Source organism: Anguilla rostrata, chromosome 10 (genome assembly GCF_018555375.3).
Source record: "Anguilla rostrata isolate EN2019 chromosome 10, ASM1855537v3, whole genome shotgun sequence".
Taxonomy (NCBI): Eukaryota; Metazoa; Chordata; class Actinopteri; order Anguilliformes; family Anguillidae; genus Anguilla; species Anguilla rostrata.
The window spans coordinates 23,003,623-23,025,576 of NC_057942.1; the positions used below are offsets into that span (position 1 = coordinate 23,003,623).

General features: G+C 39.0%; 1 protein-coding gene across 7 annotated transcripts in view; it reads right to left on the reverse strand.

Moving 5' to 3' along the window:
* The window catches only part of snapc4 (small nuclear RNA activating complex, polypeptide 4), a 152,578-nt gene that overhangs the window by 62,878 nt on the left and 67,746 nt on the right, over positions 1-21,954 (reverse strand). For all 7 annotated transcript variants that reach the window (XM_064297540.1, XM_064297543.1, XM_064297539.1 and 4 more), the window contains one exon: positions 17,305-17,455. In XM_064297540.1, coding sequence (XP_064153610.1) covers positions 17,305-17,455 — 151 coding nt within the window. The remainder of the gene's footprint in view (positions 1-17,304; positions 17,456-21,954) is intronic.

Consider the following 21,954-nt stretch of genomic DNA (forward strand, 5'->3'; position numbering starts at 1 on the left):
GTATCATTTTCTGGAGCCTACATGAGTAGCTATAATTGATGTACTAAAAGTTGTAAAGAAGTTTGATCATCATTCATCCGTAGTTAGTACATAAGAAAAGTTAAGACACCAGCCATGTTCTTGGATTAATGAAACTGTCTGCACAGGCGAACATGTTATTGATAAATCATGGAAAATGCATGGAAATAGGACAACCTTATTCCTGAACTCACCTCAGTGCCAGAAGAACATCAGACAATCCAAAAATCCATCATAGTTTAAGTAAGGAAGGAATGTCAATGAATATATGTTTTGTTGGGTATAAGCCAAGGAAGAATATCACTTCTAGACCACACGGTTCAGGAGTTATGGGACAAAGTATGAACAGCTACATTGCAGCACAACCCTCAAGCCAATAGGCACCATTTGAGATAACCTGAGTCGTGGGTAAGATTGCATATTTTGACCCGGTTCCGACCTGGAACCAGTTCCAAACTTCCAAGAACCCAGAATTCATGAAGAAATGCATTTCAAATCCACTTATTGAGTCCCGAAAATGTATTCTCAATGACATTCATGAGTGAAATGCAAAGATTTTAATCAACTGCCAGGACCTGCTGCGCATAAGTCTACATCATTGGTAATACATATGCATCAATGTGCCTCTAATGGGCCACACCCCCATGCTGGGGGAAAACAATCCGTTGCGATTCTCATAGTCAGTATTAGAAGGCAGTGGATTATCAAGATTATAAAAATTACAAAAACTTTGTTGGGTAGTAGGCTGCACAAATAACAAAGCCATTAACCCACATTTTTATATCTGCCTGTACAAAAAGATCGAACTAATGAGAAGAAAAAGTGGAGGGGAAAGCCGAAAAAACTCTGGGATCCTGAATCAAGCCACATATATTTTTGTAGTAAATTAGCCATTTTGTATCCGGTAAGTACTTACTGTGTAACTTTCATTAGCTGTAGCTAAGAGGCTGTGTCTGAAATGGTAATTTGTATGTTTGTATAATTTATAATTAAATAGTTTTTTTAGGATGTGATGTGACATGTAACTGCATAGTTAGCAACATTAACTTACATATCACATCTTAAATTAACAACATTAGCTAGATAGCTAATGTTATTATGATAACTGAACTGCTTTTAACCAAGATGCTTCTAATGAAAGTTATTAGCTATGATAGCTGCATTTAATTAACAGTAACATTAGTTAAAATCACCTATCATAATAATGTTAGTTATTATGTGTGGAGGGGTGGTGTGGTTAGGGCACCATCTGTGGGCGGAGAGGGAGTGGTTTTGCTGGCGTTGCAACCCAGGTGTGGGTGATGACAATTAATTGCTAATTGTTTATATGCTCTGCCTGCAGTGAGACCAAGGCGCTGGAATGAGAGACGCACGAGGGAGCGACACGTGTGCGAATTCCCTGTCCTTATTATGTGTTTTGTTTTGGTTTGTGTATGTGCGGACTTGAAGCGCAATAAAACACGTGTGCGTCCGAGAACGGAGAATTGTGTAGTTTGTGGGGAGAAGGACTGCAAAGGTGTTACATTAAAAAAAAGTGCTTTTTGAATGGGAGCAGAGAGAACTTCTGATCTGGGCTCTTGTTTTTTTACAGCCCACCGCACAACGGCATTCTGGCATTTTTATAATCTGGATGATCTAGAGGACTGGACCTTGGACTCCGGAGAGAGAAGACGAGAGCTTTATCTATTTTATATCTATTTTCCACTTTCTTTCGCAGCGTCTTTCACAGTTTTATTTATCATTTTATCATTTTATTTTATCAGCCTTTTCAGTCTTTTTCATGTACATTTTACGGATTGCCAAATTTGCGGATTGCCATATACACTTGGAATTGCGGAACATTTCAGTGGATTTTTTATCACTACAAACCCCCATACACAATCTTCCACGGGCTGCATTGACTGCCTCCGGATGGCTCAGAAAATTGAAGAACTGGAATGCAGGATCTCCACACTATATAAAATAAAGGAAGGTGAACAGCTTATTGACTCGTTGAGGCAGCCTCCTCCACGCAGGTGGCTGATGTCACTGTTCCCTGGAACAATTGGACAGTGCTGTCCCACATCCCACCAGCTACAGCGAACCCATGGTTCAAATTTGGTGCTAAACCCAAGACAATGGTCTGCTCCACTCCCGGGACCTCTAAAACGGAACCATGGACCGCTGTCCAGGAGAAAAAGCGGAGGAATCGGCATAAGCCTCCCCCCAGTACCATCCCATCACAGCCTCTCCAGCTGAAAAACAAATTTGAGGCGCTAGCTCACAACTGCAGTCTTAAAAGCGTTTGGAAAAATGCCAGATTTTAATGACAGATTTATAATGAGTAGTGTATTCTTCAGCAGACAGTCAAAATTGTCTTTAAAAAATCTAGAGGGGATTCGGTCAAGAAAACTAGTGCTTGGCTTCAGCTGTGAAACAATCCTGTTGCAACAACTGCCTTGCAAAATGTTACTGCTGGTGTTTCTGGTTTTGCTAGCAAACTGTTCGAGAATAAAGCGGAGCTGGGTGTTAAATTAGCAATCAAAACAAGAATAATAAAACAAAAACAAAGATTTCATCAAAAAAGGGCAAGACTGAAGGACCATATGAGGAAGCGTAATAAAATAATAACACTAATCCATACTGCTGTATTCTTTTATTTCGTTTTCCCCGGTTTGACATCATTACACTGAAATCAGACCTGCCTCTGCTCCACCTATACCCCTGGTTAATGCTCTGTGTAAAGACGGCTTTATTCCGATCATTATAATATATTGATGAACTTGATGCTAATGTAAATAACGGTAACGTTAAGGCCAATTCAGATCAATGATTCGCAACGAGACAAAACGGTTTTAGAATGTTGCAGAGAAAATTGCAGCGGTGTGAACTGGTTAGTTGCAGAGCGTCTGAAGCCGTTGCCTGGGGTCTCAAAAGACCCACCTTGTCAAATCGCCAAGTGCAGTTAGAATGTTTACAATCAGATGTCTTGGAATTTTGCAAGTTGCATCCAGTCTCGTTGCGAATCATTGATCTGAACTGACCTTTAGTTAGCTACATTGCAACGTTGCAACAAGGTAGCATTGCATTCGAGAGACGTTTTGCGAGGTCGGTACCTGTCGGTAGCATTAGCTAGCTTTTTTCTAATTGTTAGCTGACATTAAATTGTGTTAATTACATTAGCTAGCTAGCTAACGCAACGTTACCTGATATGAGAGATGGATACTGTGCGTAACATTGTCTAAACTAATGTTGCCTTTCTTGACATGGTCTGGTAGCTAGCGTTAGCTGTGCAAATAGCTAGGCTATGTAATTTAGTAACGTCACATTGTCATCAAATGTAATACGAATCAACATCATCTACATTAACAAATAATATGACCTCTCATGTTACACAAAAAGTTTTTAGGGTTCCATACCCACCTCCCCCCCCCTCCCCCCTCGTTATTGTAACGCTAGCAGACACCGGAAAAAACAGTGCACCACTCACACACAAGTGAGTCGAAGAGCGAGCCTGTTGCGTTAGCTCCGTCTACCCTCTCTGGCGGACCAACCATTGATGGGTGATGGAAAACACGTCACTAACTATGCGCTCCTTGTGATTTTTTCCCGGGAATGTCGACACAGACACCCAGTACTTTAATCATAAATTAGTATATTAATAATAATATAAATTAATATAATAATAGGCACAATCACCATTGTGTTACCTAATTCGGCGATAGATAGTGACTTAACAGACATTTATTTTAATGAAAATCTTTGAGATTATTACTTTAAGTCTGCTACATGTTAGATCGTTGTCTAACAAAAATTTTATTATCAATGATATGATCTCGGATAGCAAATTGGACTTCATGTTTCTCACAGAAACATGGTTGTCGTCTGCAAATGTAGCAAGCCTTATCTTCCCCACCAGATTTTTAATTTCTCACATACCGCAAGACAAGGCAAAAGAGGAGGTAGGGTAGCATGTATTTACTCAAAGAAATTTGTTTGCCACAAAATCGACCTCTCCCCCATCGAGTTTTTAGCACTGTGCCAGTGCTTGCCATAACAGTCTATCGTCCACCAAAACATAATGCAAGCTTTTTACCCGAACTCTCTGATATTTTATCCATGGTAGTCATTAGATACGACAAAATACTTTTAATTGGCGATTTTAACCTAGATGTAGATAAGAGCACCGACTCAAATGCAACAGAGTTTTTAAACCTACTTGATACATTTAACCTTGTCCAAAATGTAAACGAACAAACGCACAAACATAGACACGCATTCGATCTGGGTATTTCCATGGGGGTCGACATCAACTCATCTGCAGTTACTGATGTTGTTTTTTTCAGACCATTTCTGTATTTATTTTGATGCCGTACTCTCTCAGGTGGAAAACAGATCAGCACGCACCATTAAGAAGCGCTTCATAGATGTATCCACAGGTGCCAAATTCTCAGATCTAGTGTGCACTATGTCTCTTAGCGTGTGCTCCACAGTACGCGATCTTGTTGAGCAGTTTAACAGGATGCTGAAAGACTCACTCGATACTAATGCTCCTATCACAGAAAATAAAATGCTTAAGAAAAGACATGTGCCTTGGAAAGCAAGTGATATTTATGAACTAAAAAGAGTCTGCAGAAGGGCAGAACATAAATGAAGGAAAAGTAAATTAACTATACACCTGGATATCTTTAGAGAACATCTTATAGCATACAACAGAGCTGGGTGTGTTGCGAGACAAACTCACTTTTCAAAGCTAATCACTGACAATGCGCATAACCCTAGGATGCTGTTTTCAACCACTGACCGCCTATTAAATCCAGATCAAAGCTCAGCTCCCCCCAGCCAAGCCTCAGCCTCAAAATGTGAAGAATTTGCCTTATATTTTAAGAACAAAATTGTCAAGACAAGGTCCTAAATTACGAGCACCCAAAGGAGTACAGTTATTGCCCACCAAACAAACCCAAAATGTCTACTATCCACTGCTTCACAGTAGTAGTAGTAGTAGACCAGTGAAAATGAACTCAACAGGATTGTTTCACAGCTGAAGCCAAGCACTAGTTTTCTTGACCGAATCCCCTCTAGATTTTTTAAAGACAATTTTGACTGTCTGCTGAAGAATACAGCACTCATTATAAATCTGTCATTAAAATCTGGCATTTTTCCAAACGCTTTTAAGACTGCAGGCCGTTGCTAAAAAAGCCTAATCTCGACAGCTCTGATTTGAACAACTTTCGACCCATCTCAAATTTACCGTTTTTAAGTCAAGTATTGGAAAAAGTGGTCTTTAAGCAAATTAATGAGTATCTTAATGGAAACAACATCCTAGAAAATTTTCAATCAGGTTTCAGAGCCCACCACAGCACAGAGACAGCACTAGTGAAGGTCTTAAATGACTTAAGATTTAGTATTGATTCGAATAATGTGTCCATTTTAATTCTTTTAGATCTTAGCGCTGCATTCGACACAACAGACCATGGTATTTTAATTGATAGGTTTGAAAATTGGGTTGGTCTCTCAGGCAATATTTTAAATTGGTTTTATACATATATTACTAGGAGACAGTTCACTCTAAAGTTGGATGACCACTTCTCTGAACATGTTAGTATGGACTGTGGCATCCCACAAGGCAGTATCTTGGGACACCTCCTGTTCTCTCTGTATTTGCTGCCTCTCAGAGATATTATTCGCAGGCACAGGGTGAATTTTCATTCCTATGCTGGCGACACTCAGCTCTACTTGTCTGTGAAGCCAAATGACCCAAGTGCCATCTCCATTTTAACAAACTGCCTCACTGACATTAATGATTGGATGAACAGTAATTTTCTAATTTAATTTTATTTTAATTCTAATTAAAAATTAAATGAGAATAAGACTGAAGTTCTACTAGTCGGTCCCAAATCAAAAATAAATTTAGTTCATTCAAGGCTGGGCACTTTGGCTTCACAGACAAAAACAGATGTAAGGAATCTGGGTGTTATTATAGACTCTGATCTAAATTTTAATTCTCATATCAGCATGGTCACAAAGTCTGCCAAAGTCTGCCTTTTCTCAGAAATATAGCTAAGGTGAGACCCTTCTTAAGGCAGCAAGATGCAGAGAGGTTGGTACATAGCTTTTTCTTTAGCCGACTAGACTACTGTAATGCTCAGTTAACTGGTCTTCCCAAAAAACAAATAAACAGACTTCAACTGATACAAAATTCTGCTGCCAGAATTTTAACCAGATTAAAGAAACCGGATCATATCACCCCTGTACTACGAACCCTGGCTCCCTGTATCTTTTAGAATAACTTTTAAAATTCTCTTATTGGTTTTTAAATCACTTAATGGCATTGCACCTCTCTATTTAGCAGATATGCTTTTAAGGTATGTGCCTAACAGATCCCTGAGGTCCTCTGGTACTGGCCTACTGACTGTTCCAAGGGTTGGGGCCAAGAGAAGTGAGGGGGCATTCAGGTTCTGTGGCCCTAGCCTTTGAAACAGACTGCCAGAGGGACTGCGGGGTTCTGCATCTGTGGACACTTTCAAAAATAATCTTAAGACTTACCTTTTTAGCATTGCATTTAGTTAGGGCATCCATATTCTTTTGTAATCATTTTAATATTCTTAAATCATTTTATTAATTTTTTTTTTTTTAATTTTATCTTATCTTTTATGAACTTTTATGTATCACCTGATTTTTAAGTACTTTATTTTCATTTTTGTGTTCAGCACATTGTGTTGCAAATTTGTATGAAATGTGCTCCATAAATAAAGGCTGATTAATTGGTTGAATCTGCGGACTGCTAATAATAACTCTATGGAGCACAGCATTGCTATCTCTAACTTTTTAACTAAATGACAATTTACTTTTTATGACAGCTTATATCTGCAGAAAATAATGGTGGTTCTGCGTACAACATATTTTGGTTTCCCTTTTTCCTCAAAAAAATGACAAAAACTGAAACCAGAATTAAAGAATTGGATTTGATAAGCAGAATCAGAAAGGGTAACCGGAAGCGATACAATTTAAATGATATCCAACCCTAGTAGTGGGGAGGCATATAAACAAACCTGCCAAGTTTCGCAGCCATAGGATTTACGATTTGTGCTGCCCATTCAGTTTCAGGGAAGAAAAATAATGAACAGCTGCAAGCAGCAGTTAAGCACTCAGTAACAAATACATGTGCAAATGAAACTAAAGCATACATAGCCATATTTCTAATGAGGTGCATAGTCAGCCCAACAAATTTCAAAAGTCTACAAGGAAAAGCAGATTTTTTGTGAATCATTCCATTTTTAAAAATTTGTTGAGCTCCATAGCAACACTTTATTGTCTAATCAGGCCAATTCTTTAGGGCTGTCCTCAGGATGGAGTTGTACTGTAAATAAACTAAGTTATATCACTTTGTTTAATTGTGTGGGATTTTTATCCACTTGGTACAAAGCCACAAACACAAGCAAATTCATTAGATTACTGAGAGCATGTATTTAAGGTTAACACCTCTGCTAAAATAACTTTTCAAAATATCTGTGAGTACTACAATTCAGGTTTCATGCAAATCAGTCAAACACATCAGGAGGTACCTTTAGTGTCATTTAAGTCATTCATTAGCAAAGGAATCCACATACCTTCTTCTCAAGGCCTTAATTGGCAGTTGATTGACAGGAAACCACAAAAACTCGCAAATACTGTGACCCCCTTGGGATTCAGTTTGACACCCTCGTCTGAGGCTAATGGGTCCTTGAGGCAAATTTATACTGTATCTACAAAGGGATCTTGTGACAGTAACTACTGGTCATTAAGTAAAATAGAGCAGGACATAATGTTTAATTTGTGGAAATTTAGTTGACTCTTAAGGTCTTTACACACCAGACGCGTTTTTTTTCCCGTGTGATTAATTCGCACGTTAATAATATTTTTTGAACCTGGATCCAGCATGGTGGATTGTTTGATTGTCTTTGTTTCACAGAACTCAGTTCTGTATGACAAAAGAGAAAAGAACTACAAAGACAACGATTTCAAAGACAACGTGCGAGAGGAATAGCAAATGAGCTTCAGTATGATGATGGTGTGTGTATATCAAGCTTCATTCTACGTAAAACGTCTTTGTTTAAACTTCTATGCTAAGGTAACATTAGCCCATATGAAGCTAACCTGCTCAGTTACAACGTTAACTAATGTAAAACTAATGTTTTTCAAAGTCATGTCAGTTTGTTTGCTGTCACAAAACGACGAGTAGGTCTAGGCTGTATGTTTATGGATCATGGATTATGCATTATCTGCACCTAGCCCCGATTTGGTAGACTGCTGGACATTTTACAATAGGACCGAGCAGATACCGAGTCTGGGCTAACCTGCACCCATCAGGGGGTAACAAAGCAGGATTATCAGGTTAATCAGATATCTTTAAAAAGTGCTACAAAATATCTTCTGACATTTTGTTTATTATGAGCAATCACCACCCTGGATAAGTGAACGTTCAAGGTTTGTTTTACAGATCCAAATCACTATCAACAAGATAAAGTCATAACATGATCTTTTTCAGAGTTACTGACTAACATTCTAATCCTACTTCGTAGAATACCCCCCCCCCCCCCTTCTTTTGCGGATGTTTATTCTCCAAAATATAATAAATGTAACAGCGGTCAACAATGCGATGTATTATTTGACAGTAACATAATGTAAACAAGCTTGTGTCTAATCAGAACTGAGCGTAATCAGTCAGTCTGAGCGTTGTGTTTGCTGTGTTTAAGAACTACAGCATAGCTACTTTAGCCGCGTTTCCACCGCAGGAACTTTACCCCGGAACTAGGAACCTTTTGAGGAACTCAGTGCGTTTCCACCGCAGGAACTAGGGTCTAAATTAAGCTCCGGGGACTTTATTTTACCCCCCAAAAAGTCCCTGCTCGGGGGGTAGTACTTTCCAAAAGTACCGGAACCTTTGGGGTGGGGCGCAAGCGCTGAACATTTCTGATTGGTCGACTACTTGCAGTGTTTTATTTCAACCGCCATGTTTAAAAATATGCAGCCGCAAACCGATTTATTTTCATAATAACTTGAAATCAAACGTTCTTTTCTTGCTTTAGTATTCGTTTTAGAAAATGCTAAGTATTTGTGCTGGGACGGCATATTACGTACCAAAACATTCAAACGGTTTAATTCGGTTGCTGAATATTTCCTTCCGGATTTTCTTTGTTAGCCCGTTGTAATTGACTCAAAACGTTTGATACAGTTATGTGAGGTATGCGGTAGTTCTGCGTAATTTACATTGGTGATACAGTAAAAGCAAACTGGAAATCACCTTCCGCACTTTTTGTCAGGGTAAAATAACAGGTTAATTCTAGTAATCTTCCCTTTAGCTTTTTCAGACTGCCGTAATTTTACTCAATTTTACTGCCATTTTTCAATTCCACAAAAAGACCAGGAAGACTATGGACTCATTTATGGTGCATGGTTCGCATCTGGAGGGCACACTTCGCTGCTCGGCTAGCAGTAACTTCGAAGGAAAGCAAACGGTGGCTGTACCACTACTAATTTACATTTTCACGCAAGTCCGAGTTTTCGTTCTATTCTTGTCATTTTGCGATTAGCCTATATGGAATTGACGACGAGAAAGTAATAAAACAGCAAATTGTTTACAACGTGTGCATGTTTTCTGCTGTTAATGAATGTGTTTGAGGGGATATATGAAAATCAATAAATACAAAAGTAACCATATATAGTCATTGTTGGTAACCCATTGTATATAAGTGGAATAAACCCCTCCGGGCTGTCCCGGTTATTAGAAAATAATGTAGGCTACTTCGGTGGTAGTATGGGGTTACAGAAGAAATCATATGACAGATGGACCGACGACAACGTCAGTGGGCTAATTTGTCTAATCTTCGCGGTACTTTAGACCCCGGTGGAAACGCAGACAACCATTGGCTGAAGGAACCTTTTAGTTCCTGGTAAAGTAGTTCCTGGGACTGAAAGTTCCGGGTAATTTTGGTGGAAACGCGGCTTAAGTCTCGGGGGAGAGCTTGCATTTGAAAGGGCACAGCTTAAGTACAATCTCTAAACAATGGGGTCTAGCCAGGAGGAAAGGCTTCATGCATGTGATAATTCACTCCTTCCCTGGTTCCTTTTCCTGGCTAGACTGACCGTTTGGATATAAAATGTCATCACTTTGTGTCATAATTTTATCCTATTTTATCCATTTGTGTTAAACTTTGTCATATTTAGCGTATGAATTCTTGAGTTATGGCCAAAAACCTTTGACCTTGACCTTTGACCACCAAAATCTAATCAGTTCATCCTTCAGTCCAAGAGGACGTTTGTGCCAAATTTGAAGAAATTCCCTCAAGGCGTTCCTGAGGTATCGCGAGAATCAGGACAGACGAACCCCGAAAACATAATGCCTCCGGCCACGGCTGTGCCGTCATGGAGGCATGAAAACGGCAAAAGTCGCAGTAGAAGATTGAATTAAATCTTTTAAAGTTATATATTTTCTGAAACGTTATCGATTCTGCTTGGCCACAGTAGCTATGCAAATTACGGAACATGCGCAGAATGCCTAGGCCAATTTTTGGCCTATTGAAGCATATACATGCCGTAGTAAATTGACCTCCAACCGCATTAACTAGGTATGTTAGTCCGACTTTGAAAAATTTGAATTAGTACGATTTCAGTTGGACTACAACGTTTACATGATTTTTAAAAGTCCAGTTTTAGCCAGACTAATACAATAAATCGACTTTCTCAAGCATCATGTAAACCCACTGAGTGTCTGATCCTAAAGTGTCTCTATAGAATATATATAAGTATATACATATTGATAGGTTCCCAGTTTTATTTAGTATACATATTATATGTAGTGTACTGTGTTTCCGTTTCTGCCATTACTGTGTCTGTAGTTTGCATGCCTCTGTGTCTAGCCCCTCTGTTGTGTGTCTCAGTATAACACCTCTAGTGTCTGCGGCAAGGATGTCACATTCCTATGCTAAATGGCTGCGAGGGTTCCCAGGAAGGGACAAGGTCATTTGTCTCCGGCCCGCCACTTAACTCAACCTTTTGATATATATGACTGCAAACTGTATATGCAGACACCACACAGCGTGATCGGCAGAGATTCTCTCAGCCCAGCGCCCGAATGTGCTGGGTCTGTCTCTCCCTTGCGCATTGAATTAAACATCAAATCCTCTGAGGAAACTTTGTCAACGTGTTCTTCATCGTCCTGCATTTGACTCCACGAATAAGGGCAACATATCCTAACAATATATACACATGAAATTCGCAAATCCAGACTGTAACTTTATTTCTGGAGATCTACGAATCAAATGGTTTTACCAGCACATATTTTGGGCTGTTTTGGCTTTGACAGTGTGAATTGCATACATTTAATAGTGACCTAAGCTGAAATAATAGGGGATGCATTATTCGGCAGCAACAATCAGTTCTGCCGAATAATGCATGCACCCATTAACACTCAGTAATGACACTTCAAATCAAAGTTTGATAGGAATCAAATGGTTTTACCAGCACATATTTTAGTTTATTGTGGCTCGACTGTGTGAATTCCATACATGTGATAGTCTTCCTGCCTGAAAAAACAGGGGGGATGCAATTCTCGGCGGGGATGCAAAAAATGGCATAACACCCCCTGATTTAAGCAAAGCAGCTGCTGCCTTTGTTAATACAGTATTGCCTTCTTGGTTATAATTTCTTTCTGTTGCTTTACAGCTCTACTAGTGACTGCTGTTCTGTCTGCGTGAACAGCTGCCCAGTCTTTCCACTCCGTTATGACTAATTTAGAAATGTACTGTGCTTTGCTGTTTTTAAGCACTGTACACATTGAGGACCATGGGAAGGAATGATTTAGCGATGCACAAGGGTTAAACAGCCTAGTCTATGTGTCTCTCCCTCTATCCACCACCTATCAGTCTGATATAAAGTTTGTCTATTTATTTAATTTATTTGTCTCTAGCCAATGCTCAGTTATTTTTGTCTTTAAAAGGATATGATGTAGCCTAGTTGACAAAACAGAATAAGCGATGTGAAATTGTACTGTGGAATGACGACAAGAGGCTATAAGGGTCGCAAGAGTTTACTGTGCGCAAAAACCACCTAGTGAGGAAATGCCCTTTCTTGGCTACTCGGAGAAGAGATGCTCCTTGTAGACGGGGGGAAAATTCCAAAAGGATACAAGGATAAAAAGGCTATGTTGGGCGACATTAAAGTTAAAACCAAGGTTAAAATAAGCCTACCAACATGTACTGGCATTGCTGCCTTCTTTGGAGCGCACAAAAAGGCCAATAAACAAAACAGATGGGTATTTATTAACCACTAAGTGTCTGGTTGGTGCGTATGTTAACGCAAGCCTCAAGAGGAGAGATCAGACTTTGAATGATTTTTGACCAAGCTACAGGCGACCCCTGTCGAAGAATATGAATGAGCCAAATGCGCACTGCGCACAGCTGGAACTGTTTACAAACAAATGTGACTTTCCTCAAATTAAATAACTATTATTTTACCTCAGACATACGGCTAGCCGCTGCTCCGGGTCAATCGGCTATCTGAAATTACTCCTCTGCTTCCTCAAGCTAGGTGCCAGCTGTTGCAGCAGTGCTTCAAATTGTCAGACGGAAATCCTGAAGTATGTTCTGAAGTGGCTGTGGTACAGTTTAAGCTCCTGAACCAAGCAATGGAACTCAACAAGTTCTCCTCTCTGTCAATACTGGGTGTACCCAGGTATTTCGTTTTTTTTCTTCTTTTTATTAAGTAAAAGGAGCACCAGGTCATCATCGCTAGATGTTGATTCCATTTTTTTTCTTCAGTGGCGCGATTTTTTTTTAGAACCTTAATTTATTCGCGCTTGATTTGAATAGTCAGACGTGTCAAAATTTGCCTCCGAATTATTCGCATTTTCGTGTCGTTTATTCCTCACGTCCCTGGTGTGTAAAGACCTTTACAGTGCCACTGTGTATCCAATTGGCACCATCTGAAGAGTACTGGTTTGGAGGTACCATCTATCGGTGAGCCAATTTGCATGTGAATCAACTCGGTGAAAGTTAGAAGTCAGAAAAGTCACGTATGAACAAACAAAATCCAAAATGACCACCAATTCAAGACGGTGGTGACCAAATCATACAGACATATTCTTACTGAGGTTAGTCAGGGTTTGAATTATCTACATAAAAACAAAAAAGGGGCGTCTCTTCAAATATCTTGAGACATATTTGACTTATCTTGAATAATCCTGGACTTCAAAGGACAACAAAAGAAGCATGCTGATGGTTCCTGTCATATAATTTGGTTTAATGGAGCCTATGCAAAATTAGTATTTGCAAAAATCATCCTCTATAAGTCATATTGTAAAATAACACTGCAAGCTTGGGCATGCACGTCCACAATATGGCTGTCTATCAACCTCTGAAGGATTGTTGCAATCGGCATAAATGGTGATTTATGCCGACTGCAAAATAGTCAGCCATTTTTGTCAAAAATTAAATTACAGTTCAGTGGCCAGAAATTGAGACTTTCCATCGCAGTTTAAGGTAGTGACATGCTGTAGATCATACAAGCCAAATTTGGGGAGAATCGGGACAGCATTTCAGGAGAACTATGAGAAAATAATTTGAAATAGTGCAAAACCCAATTGGCAGACACTATAGGTTCTATGATATTATTTGTGAAAAATATGGGATAACTAATATTGCAATTTTGCACAGGTCAGTTGCATGTGTGTCATGCATAATAAATTGTCAGTTCTGAACAGTCACAAATTTTTTGAGTTTTTGAGTATGGGAAAATGGAGAAGTAAGAAAAGGAAGCTGAAGAGGAAGACAAATAGGAAACAGAAGAAGAATCCTAGCAAAAACAACAGGGTTCCAGCAGCTTCGCTGCTAGGATTCGTAAAAGTAATTGCAAGCAGCGATTCCCAGGTCCAAGCAGCATAATAACAGTTGACAAGCAGATGGACTCCATGAAGGCAGACACAAACACAGCATATATACAGTATGTTTCAACTTAAGAGGATGAACTATGCACCATAGTGGTTAGATTGGGCTAGGACTTGGGGCATGGGGTCCTGCCAAAACACATACCAAGTTTCATAACATTAGGCCAAACGGTTTTGGAATTATTTACATTTTTGTGAAAGGCCACACCCACGGCAAATTCATCAGCTTGTCATTCGGCCATATTTTGACATAAGCGCTAAAAACTTGTAATAAAGGTACACTATATATGGCCAAAGTTATGTAGACCTATGACATCCAACATCTCTTCCAAAATTATGGACATTAACATAGAGTTGTTCCACCCTTTGCTGCTTTAACAACCTCCACTCTTCTGGGAAGGCTTTATACTAGATGTTGGTGCATTGCTGCAGGGATTTGCTTCCATTCAGCCAGAAGAGCATTGGTGAGGTCGGCCACAGATTGGTCGATTACACCTGGCTCGCAGTTGGTTTCCAATTGATCCGAAAGGTGTTGGATGGGTTTGAGGTCAGAGCTCTGTGCAGACCAGTCAAGTTCTACCACACTGTTCTCGACAAAACCATTTCTATATGGACCTCACTGTGTGCCTGGGGCATCGCCATGCTGAAACAGTAAAGGGCCTTCCCCAAACTGTTGGGGAAGTAAAGAATCATCTAGAATGTGACTGTATGCTGTAGCATTAAGATTTACCTTCACTGGAACTAAGGGGCCTAGATCAAACCATGAGAAACAGTGCCAGACCAAGGGGTGTCCAGATACGTTTGATCACACAGTGTATGTAAGATGAGCCAAAATACCAAATAGGTCCGTTTTTGAAGAAGAAGCGTTGTAAGTATTTTTAATCACATTGGTGGAAAATATAATCTGGAGGTCTTATGATTCCTTGAGGCAGATTTGTTCAAAGTGAGGAGTGATATCCACTGACATTGCTTTCAAATCACTAGGTCAAACACTACAAGAGTTACAATTGTTTAACCCCTTTGCGCACATGCCAAATTTGGCCAATCCTTGCCCATTTAGGCTACTTGAAGCTTTATGACTTCACATGTGAACATCACAGAGACAATGGCTAAAATGAAGGAAGACATTTTTACCATTTACAACACTAACTTAGATTAATTTATATTCATAATTTAGGAAGAAATAAAGTGCCACAAATGCAACTATCTAGGCAAAAAAGAAAAAATTAATTTGCTCTTTATTAATTTGCAATACTGAGAGATCCCACATATAAAACAGGTTAAACTATATACGCATGTCCTGGATCAAAAACTCCTTGACCACAAGCGCACAAAATCTAAGGGTGGATATGTAGAACTATGAAAGATCTATGAAGCAAAAATTAAGCAGTGTACCCAGTGTCGCCAAATGTCTAAATTATGCATTGCTATAAATCACAACATAATCATGTATTTCACTACAAATCAACTGTTTTGACACAAGAAACTCACTGCTCTATCATTTTCAAGTGGGAATTATAAGCTTTCCATCAGTACAGTGGTCTAAAATATCTAGGGGTCCTGAAACATATCCAAAATCTCTCCAAAAATTAATAAAATGTTTTTTTTCCATTATAAAGCACATAAATATGGCCATTATGAAGGTTTAAGATGAAACATTGATTAATAATGCAAAAACATTGTCACACAATGTGGTACAGTACCAAAATGTGTAATTGACAAACTATTGTATGTTTTTCTGTACTCTACAGTATGTAATGTAATGTTTTCTTGTATGGGGATGGGACGACATTAAAACAATATTCAACCATCCACCATGTTTTGGTGATGTTCCAGCTTTCATGTCTTATCTGATGCATGAAAACACGAACACTACTGTGCTACCAATGATCGCTTGTTACAGTGTGAAATATCCTTATTATAAAATGCCACTAACCTATTTAAAGACACTCAATTTTAAAAATAACGTATGTAACCAAAATATTTTGAGCTGTAATACTTACAGGACGATGATGAAATGATATCTGTGTTGAGTAGATACAGACAGAGACAGAGAATCAACTGTTGTTCTCCTCTTGTCACTTACTCCAGAAAACTATGTCAGCTAGGTTTATCAGTAAACATATGGCTTAGCTATGTTCAATAATAATAATATGAAACTGATTGATAATGTTTTGCCGGTGCAGTGAAGAATTCATTATCTACACGTTTCTATAAATTTCTATACAACCGATAATGTTACCTACCGGACCGAATGGCAACGCAGAGTTTAATGTCGGAGGCGTCTGTATCTGTACTAACATTATACACTTGGTCACTTGGTCAGTCGTTTCTTTCTACAGTCTATGGTCGTCTCGTTAGCAAGGTAGCTAACGTTAAGCTTGGTGAAATTGCTGAAAGCGGAACTGTGTAAAGTGCGGGGGTATTTTATTGGGATTTGTTTTTTAGTTTCCCACAAAGATTTTACGGATGCAGATGCAATAGTTTAAAGGTTTTACTTTTAGTTGGGCAGCAAGCCAGTGTAATCAGTTAGAGGTTTGCTTCCGTCCGAGGGGGGATTTGAACCCCGATCTGTCACTCGTCCAAAAAGTTCCATAGGTTAACACGCTTCCCAGTGAGCTACGAGAGAAGCAGACATCAGGGTTGCAAAGTTTTGCTCTTTTAAACATGTGCACTGTCCATTTTGTGTCTATATCCAATGTTTTTATTGGCTGATGTATCTAAATGTCCAATGAGGGGACGTATTCTTTGTGGGCCTGGAGCATTTATGATAACGTAATCAGGCAGGAAAATGAAGAAGAAGGAAAAAAAAGTTTGGGACTATTGTGTGGATGAGTGAAATTGTTAGCAAATTCGGTCTCTTGAAATGGGGCCAAAGGGTACAGAAATTAATGTTTTTAAGGGCTGAGAGTCATTGTGGTTATTTCTGTTGGGAACCAGGAAAAGTGCCAAAGTCTTGGTGCTGTACAGGTATGGGACATGCCGCGACAGCAAGCCGTAACTTGGCACGATGGCATACCTGCTATCCCAATAATTCCATGCAAATAGAAATGTGGCTACTAACAGACTCCTCCCAACCCCTTCCCCAAGAATTCCCTCCCCCGTGCGTTTGTATTTTGGAAACTTGAGCTTTCTGCACCAAGATATGAAGAACACTTGCTATGCATATGAGAAAACCACAGGAAGCTTGTTCATTACTTTGAAAGACATAACACAGAAGAGAACTACATACTGTAGCTAAGTTAGGAATAAAATGAACTAATGGATGTATTAATTATGAAAAAAAAACAACCTCAGGCAAGCTAGCTAGCTGTTGACATTGCTTTCTTAGTGTAGCAAGCTAAAAGTTATTCAATATAACAATAAAATTCAAGCTCATGTCTTACTCTGGGTGTATGGGATAAAGTTCCCGATGCGCATCTTTTCCACCAACTCTCTTAAGACCTGGTCCTCTTCTTTGGTCCAAACCTTTTTCTTGAAGCCTTTGTGAATATAACGCTGGTGCGTCTGGAGGCACATGAATGCTGTTCTGTTCGTCTGAGGTGACACAGGAAAGAGTGTAGTAGAGAGTGAGACTTTAAAGATAACCAACTTTAGAATGCTCTTCAAGCAATAGTTAGCTTAATATAACACTTACTCAAATTATTTGATGACACACTTGAAAAACTTGAAAACGCAAGCTAAATTCCAACACTGGATACACAAAAAATTGTTATGCATAGCCAAAACATATGGGGGGGGGGCAAGAAAAGCCAAAATATCATAACAAGCAGTAACCTATAGATTGTAGGATCACTCTGATAACACAACAGCCAACAATCAGTAAGATTCTAGCCTAAACAAAAAACTTTTTTTTAACATTACCTGCTGTTTAAATAACTACAAGAACATCATTCACACTGAAACATTTTTCAATGGGAAATAAACATTTTTGCACAATCCATTCCTATACGTGTGTGCAAAATTCAAAGAACGAGATATATATTCAAAGACGCATGGGCGAAGTAAACTAGAAGTAAAAATTTTAGGTTCATCGAATGAAAACATTTTTTCAGTGCACGCTATGGCAATCGAAACTCAAAGACCTCTTTCATATGGGTGCATCCAAATGCATGGGATTGAGCTAATTCATAACGTGCGATTTAAACTTGGGGCACTTAGGACAATAGCCAAAAATTGGCCCACATGATTGTGAATATGTTTTGGGCAGGACACTCTTATGTAACGTTCATTTTAGGGAAACATGCAGTGCAGGCTGTATACTCAGCTTGCTAACAGGTCCAAGAATCACTAGCCTTCTGTTAGTCTAATTTACACCACTAATAGTTCATTTGTGAAGAAAAGGAACCTGCATGGTGCAGGGTAAGTGGAGACATTTAGTTAAGATAATTTCTCTTGCTTTTTTGCAAATTTTGGAGTAAATACAACATTTTAAAAATCGTTTCTATGGGTTTTCGCCTAAATGTTTAAAATAGGGGAGAGCAAATGAGATAAATTAAACAGATTTTGCTCGTTTACTCAGAAAATATTTTCTAGCCTAGCACTACAAAATTTATTTCAAACAGCTCTGACATGTCAGTAGTAGTCACTAACTATTTCAACCACATTCATAACTTCATTGAGTATTATGCAAATAAAAGCAAAATACACAGTCCAATGTTACATTTATACCACCTAGTCGAAATGATTGTAACAGCAGGAAGAAGGTACGGAATAATTGTAACAGTAAATGAAAAACGCCCTATAATGTGTGTACAAGGGCTGCAACAACTAATCGATGGCATTGACAAAACCAACAATAAAAATCAGTTGGCAACAAATTTCATTAACGATTAGTTAGGTCTACTTTATTAAACGTTCAGTAGAGCTGTGTTCCAAAATAGTGTGTTCTATCTAGAGTGTAATAGACCAAAATATTGCCGGTCTAGATAGTACACTGGTCTTGTATGTTAACTGCTCAGTCACTATATTACTTCCTCCAGAGATTGAAAAACACATTTGAAAGATGGCGGAAATGGAGTGGCAGCAAACAAGCGAGTCATCGTCTGCTTTTCAATAAGCGTTAATCACAAATTAGGCGAGTTTAGCTTCAGTGCTTGAGTTTTGTTTCAGAATCTTTTGTGGTTGAATTGCATGATGGCACCACAAAACCGATGGGCGGTATTTGTGCACATGTAGTTTGTTTACAGTCTTAATAGCACATTAGATTGATAGCTAAATATCAATAGCATGCTAGCATTCACGGCCATGGACTATTTCTGTCCTACCCAACTGATGCACCATGCCATTAATGGCACAACTGTCTAGATATTTAGGGGTCCAAGCAGCGAAGCTGGTGGAACCCTATTGTATCTGTTAGGATTATTATTATTATTCTTATTTTTCTCAGCTAAAAGTGTCTGAGGCTCAGCAACCATAAGTCCTAGAGCAACCAGATTTGGCAGGCGGGTTCCTATGGCCCCCCACTACTCAGGCACTACAAATGACCTATGTCGGCCAGATGGTGGCGCTATAACATAGGGTCATGTTTAAAATGTCATAACTCCCACACCGTAAGTCAGATCAACACAAAACTTCATCGACCGATGCATCTGAATGTGCTCTACAACTTTGCTTTTGGGAGCATCTATGTCCGCCATATTGTTTGCCCGCCATTTGGACTTTCTTATTAGTTGGGGTGCGGAAGAGCTGGAGCTCCAAATCTAAGTGTTACGACATCTAGTAACTTCTTCGGAAAGCGACATCCATGGCGACGCAAGTAATCCGACTCCGTAGGGTCTAGTTTTATCAGTGAGGGAGGGTCTGAATGTCGGAAGCAATGGAAGACAGTGCTACCCAAACGTGCATGCTAGGCTACCAAAAGTCTTGTTAGTAAAGCTTTTGAGGATGATAATACTTTCTTGAGCCTGCATCCATTTGAAGACAGTATCGGGTGATTGTGTTAGTCTTTGAATCTGTCATTATGTGAGAAATAGCTAAACCATTTATTGATAGGTTCTGAGTTTTGTGCAAACGCTCGAAAACACAATGGTATAATGAAACAATGACGGTAGCCTAATACATATACAGTCCGTTCGTTCCGTGCTACCATAACATACGACTACAGCTGCAGTTCTTGCTGCAATTACTAATACTGAATATAACAAAGCGCAATTAGCTGTAGTCTGCCAATGTCTAAATAAATAATACGGTCAATTTGAAGACAGTATCGGGTGAGTTCGTTTAGTCTTTAAATTCGCCATTATGCTGAGAGAAATCGTATTCTCAATTTAATCTCTAAATTGACTGTAAGCTTAGGGTTGTAACTAGGTAGTTGTTTCGTAGGTGACTTAGTCTTAACTCGTCTTAACTATTGCTTGTAGTTTTGCATAGACTGCGTTGTTGCTGTTCTTGTTTGTGTTAGTGTTAATCAGTTTAATCTACAGGGTCCAAGTTGAACTATGCGGTTGTTCCCTGCACTTGGAACGGTACTTCTCTCTAGGTTTTTCGACACACTTGTTCCTGATTATGATTATACACTTTGTTGTACGTCGCTCTGGATAAGAGCGTCTGCCAAATGCCTGTAATGTAATGTAATGTAATGTAAGCTACAACCTAGACAGAGATAGCTATGTTAGCTGGCAAGTTAACACCCAATCCATCAGTATTGTTCAAACATTTATCAAGCTGTTAGAGAGCAAGTGAATATAGCAAGCCCCATATAGCTTTGTTAGCTAACTGACTGCACCAGAAGAAACTCCCCACCAGACCTTGGTCAAATACATATTTCAAGTAAAACCATTGGTTTTACGCGTAGAGGTGTCCCTTTTGCGACTGAGTGGTCATATAGTGTCTTGGATAATCTGTTTGTGAAATGTCGGCTACCTTCAAAAATAGCTGTGCGTAATACCACACGTGCCGTTTACGGCATTGTCGCCATTTTCAGTACAGTCTGGCTTGACTGACAATTCATTTATTCAGTAGGTGAGAGTATAAGCTTTCTAACGATGTATAACATGTCTGATTTTGCTTTTGGAATAGCGTTTTATAGGTCAGCGTACCCGGAAATTTCCTCATCTGCCAATGTCTAAATAAATAAAACGGTAGGCTGCTGGGCGCGCAGCACGCAGGTCGCGACTTGATATTTCGTCTTTTGTTTCGTTTTTTCTCAATGTTGTATTTATTATTTGAAATGTGTATTTATGTGTTATCATTCTATCTGTCTCTGAGGCGCTCTGAAATGTGCATTCTCTGCTAAGCTGAGCCATGGATTGGTATAGGTTTGTGTCTGATGTAGTGTTGCACAGTACACCGAAACTTCAGCACTTTTTCGGTACTTAAAAAAAAAAAAAAAAGAAACAGTTCGGTATTAGAATTTTCCGACGTTCAGTAGTTTTGCATCAAATGTAAAAGGCAAGGAAAAGTGCCTCCCGCATTACCGATTGAGAGGATGAAAAGTGTAATTTGTCAGAATCTTCGCTAGATGGCAGTAGCAACTAAGGTTGGCAAGTGAGGTGACCTGCGCTTGTGTATTTTCTGTCGTTGATACAGCGCAAGCTTAGACTCAGTTCACTTCAGTAGCAATAGCTGTTCTAATTTGTACATATTTTATTATAGGAAGATGCTGTATTGTTATTGAAATATGCTGTTTTTAAATCTATTTAAAAGTGAAAGACCTGTTTAAAGATAATTTACTTTAAAATTGTTTAATTTTTGAAATATATTTAATATAGTTTTCTATGGTTTAGTGTTGTAACACTATAGACCTATGCTTATTAATATGTTGAAGAGGCTTCAACTTAAAGGTTGTTAATAAACCAGGTTTTTAATAAACCGTGAATTCGAAAATGAGGTCAACCCTTGTGGAGATTTCGTTTCTGATCAATTAAGGTAATTTCAGTATTGTTAGGCACCCAGTATTGAATCAGTATCGTTTCAGTTTCAATTGTCGTGATCCTAAACCTGGTATCGGTATCAAAGTCAAAATTTTGGTATCGTGACAACACTAGTGTGACACCTGTTTTAGTTGCGGCATGGAAGCGCTGCAGCTGTACATA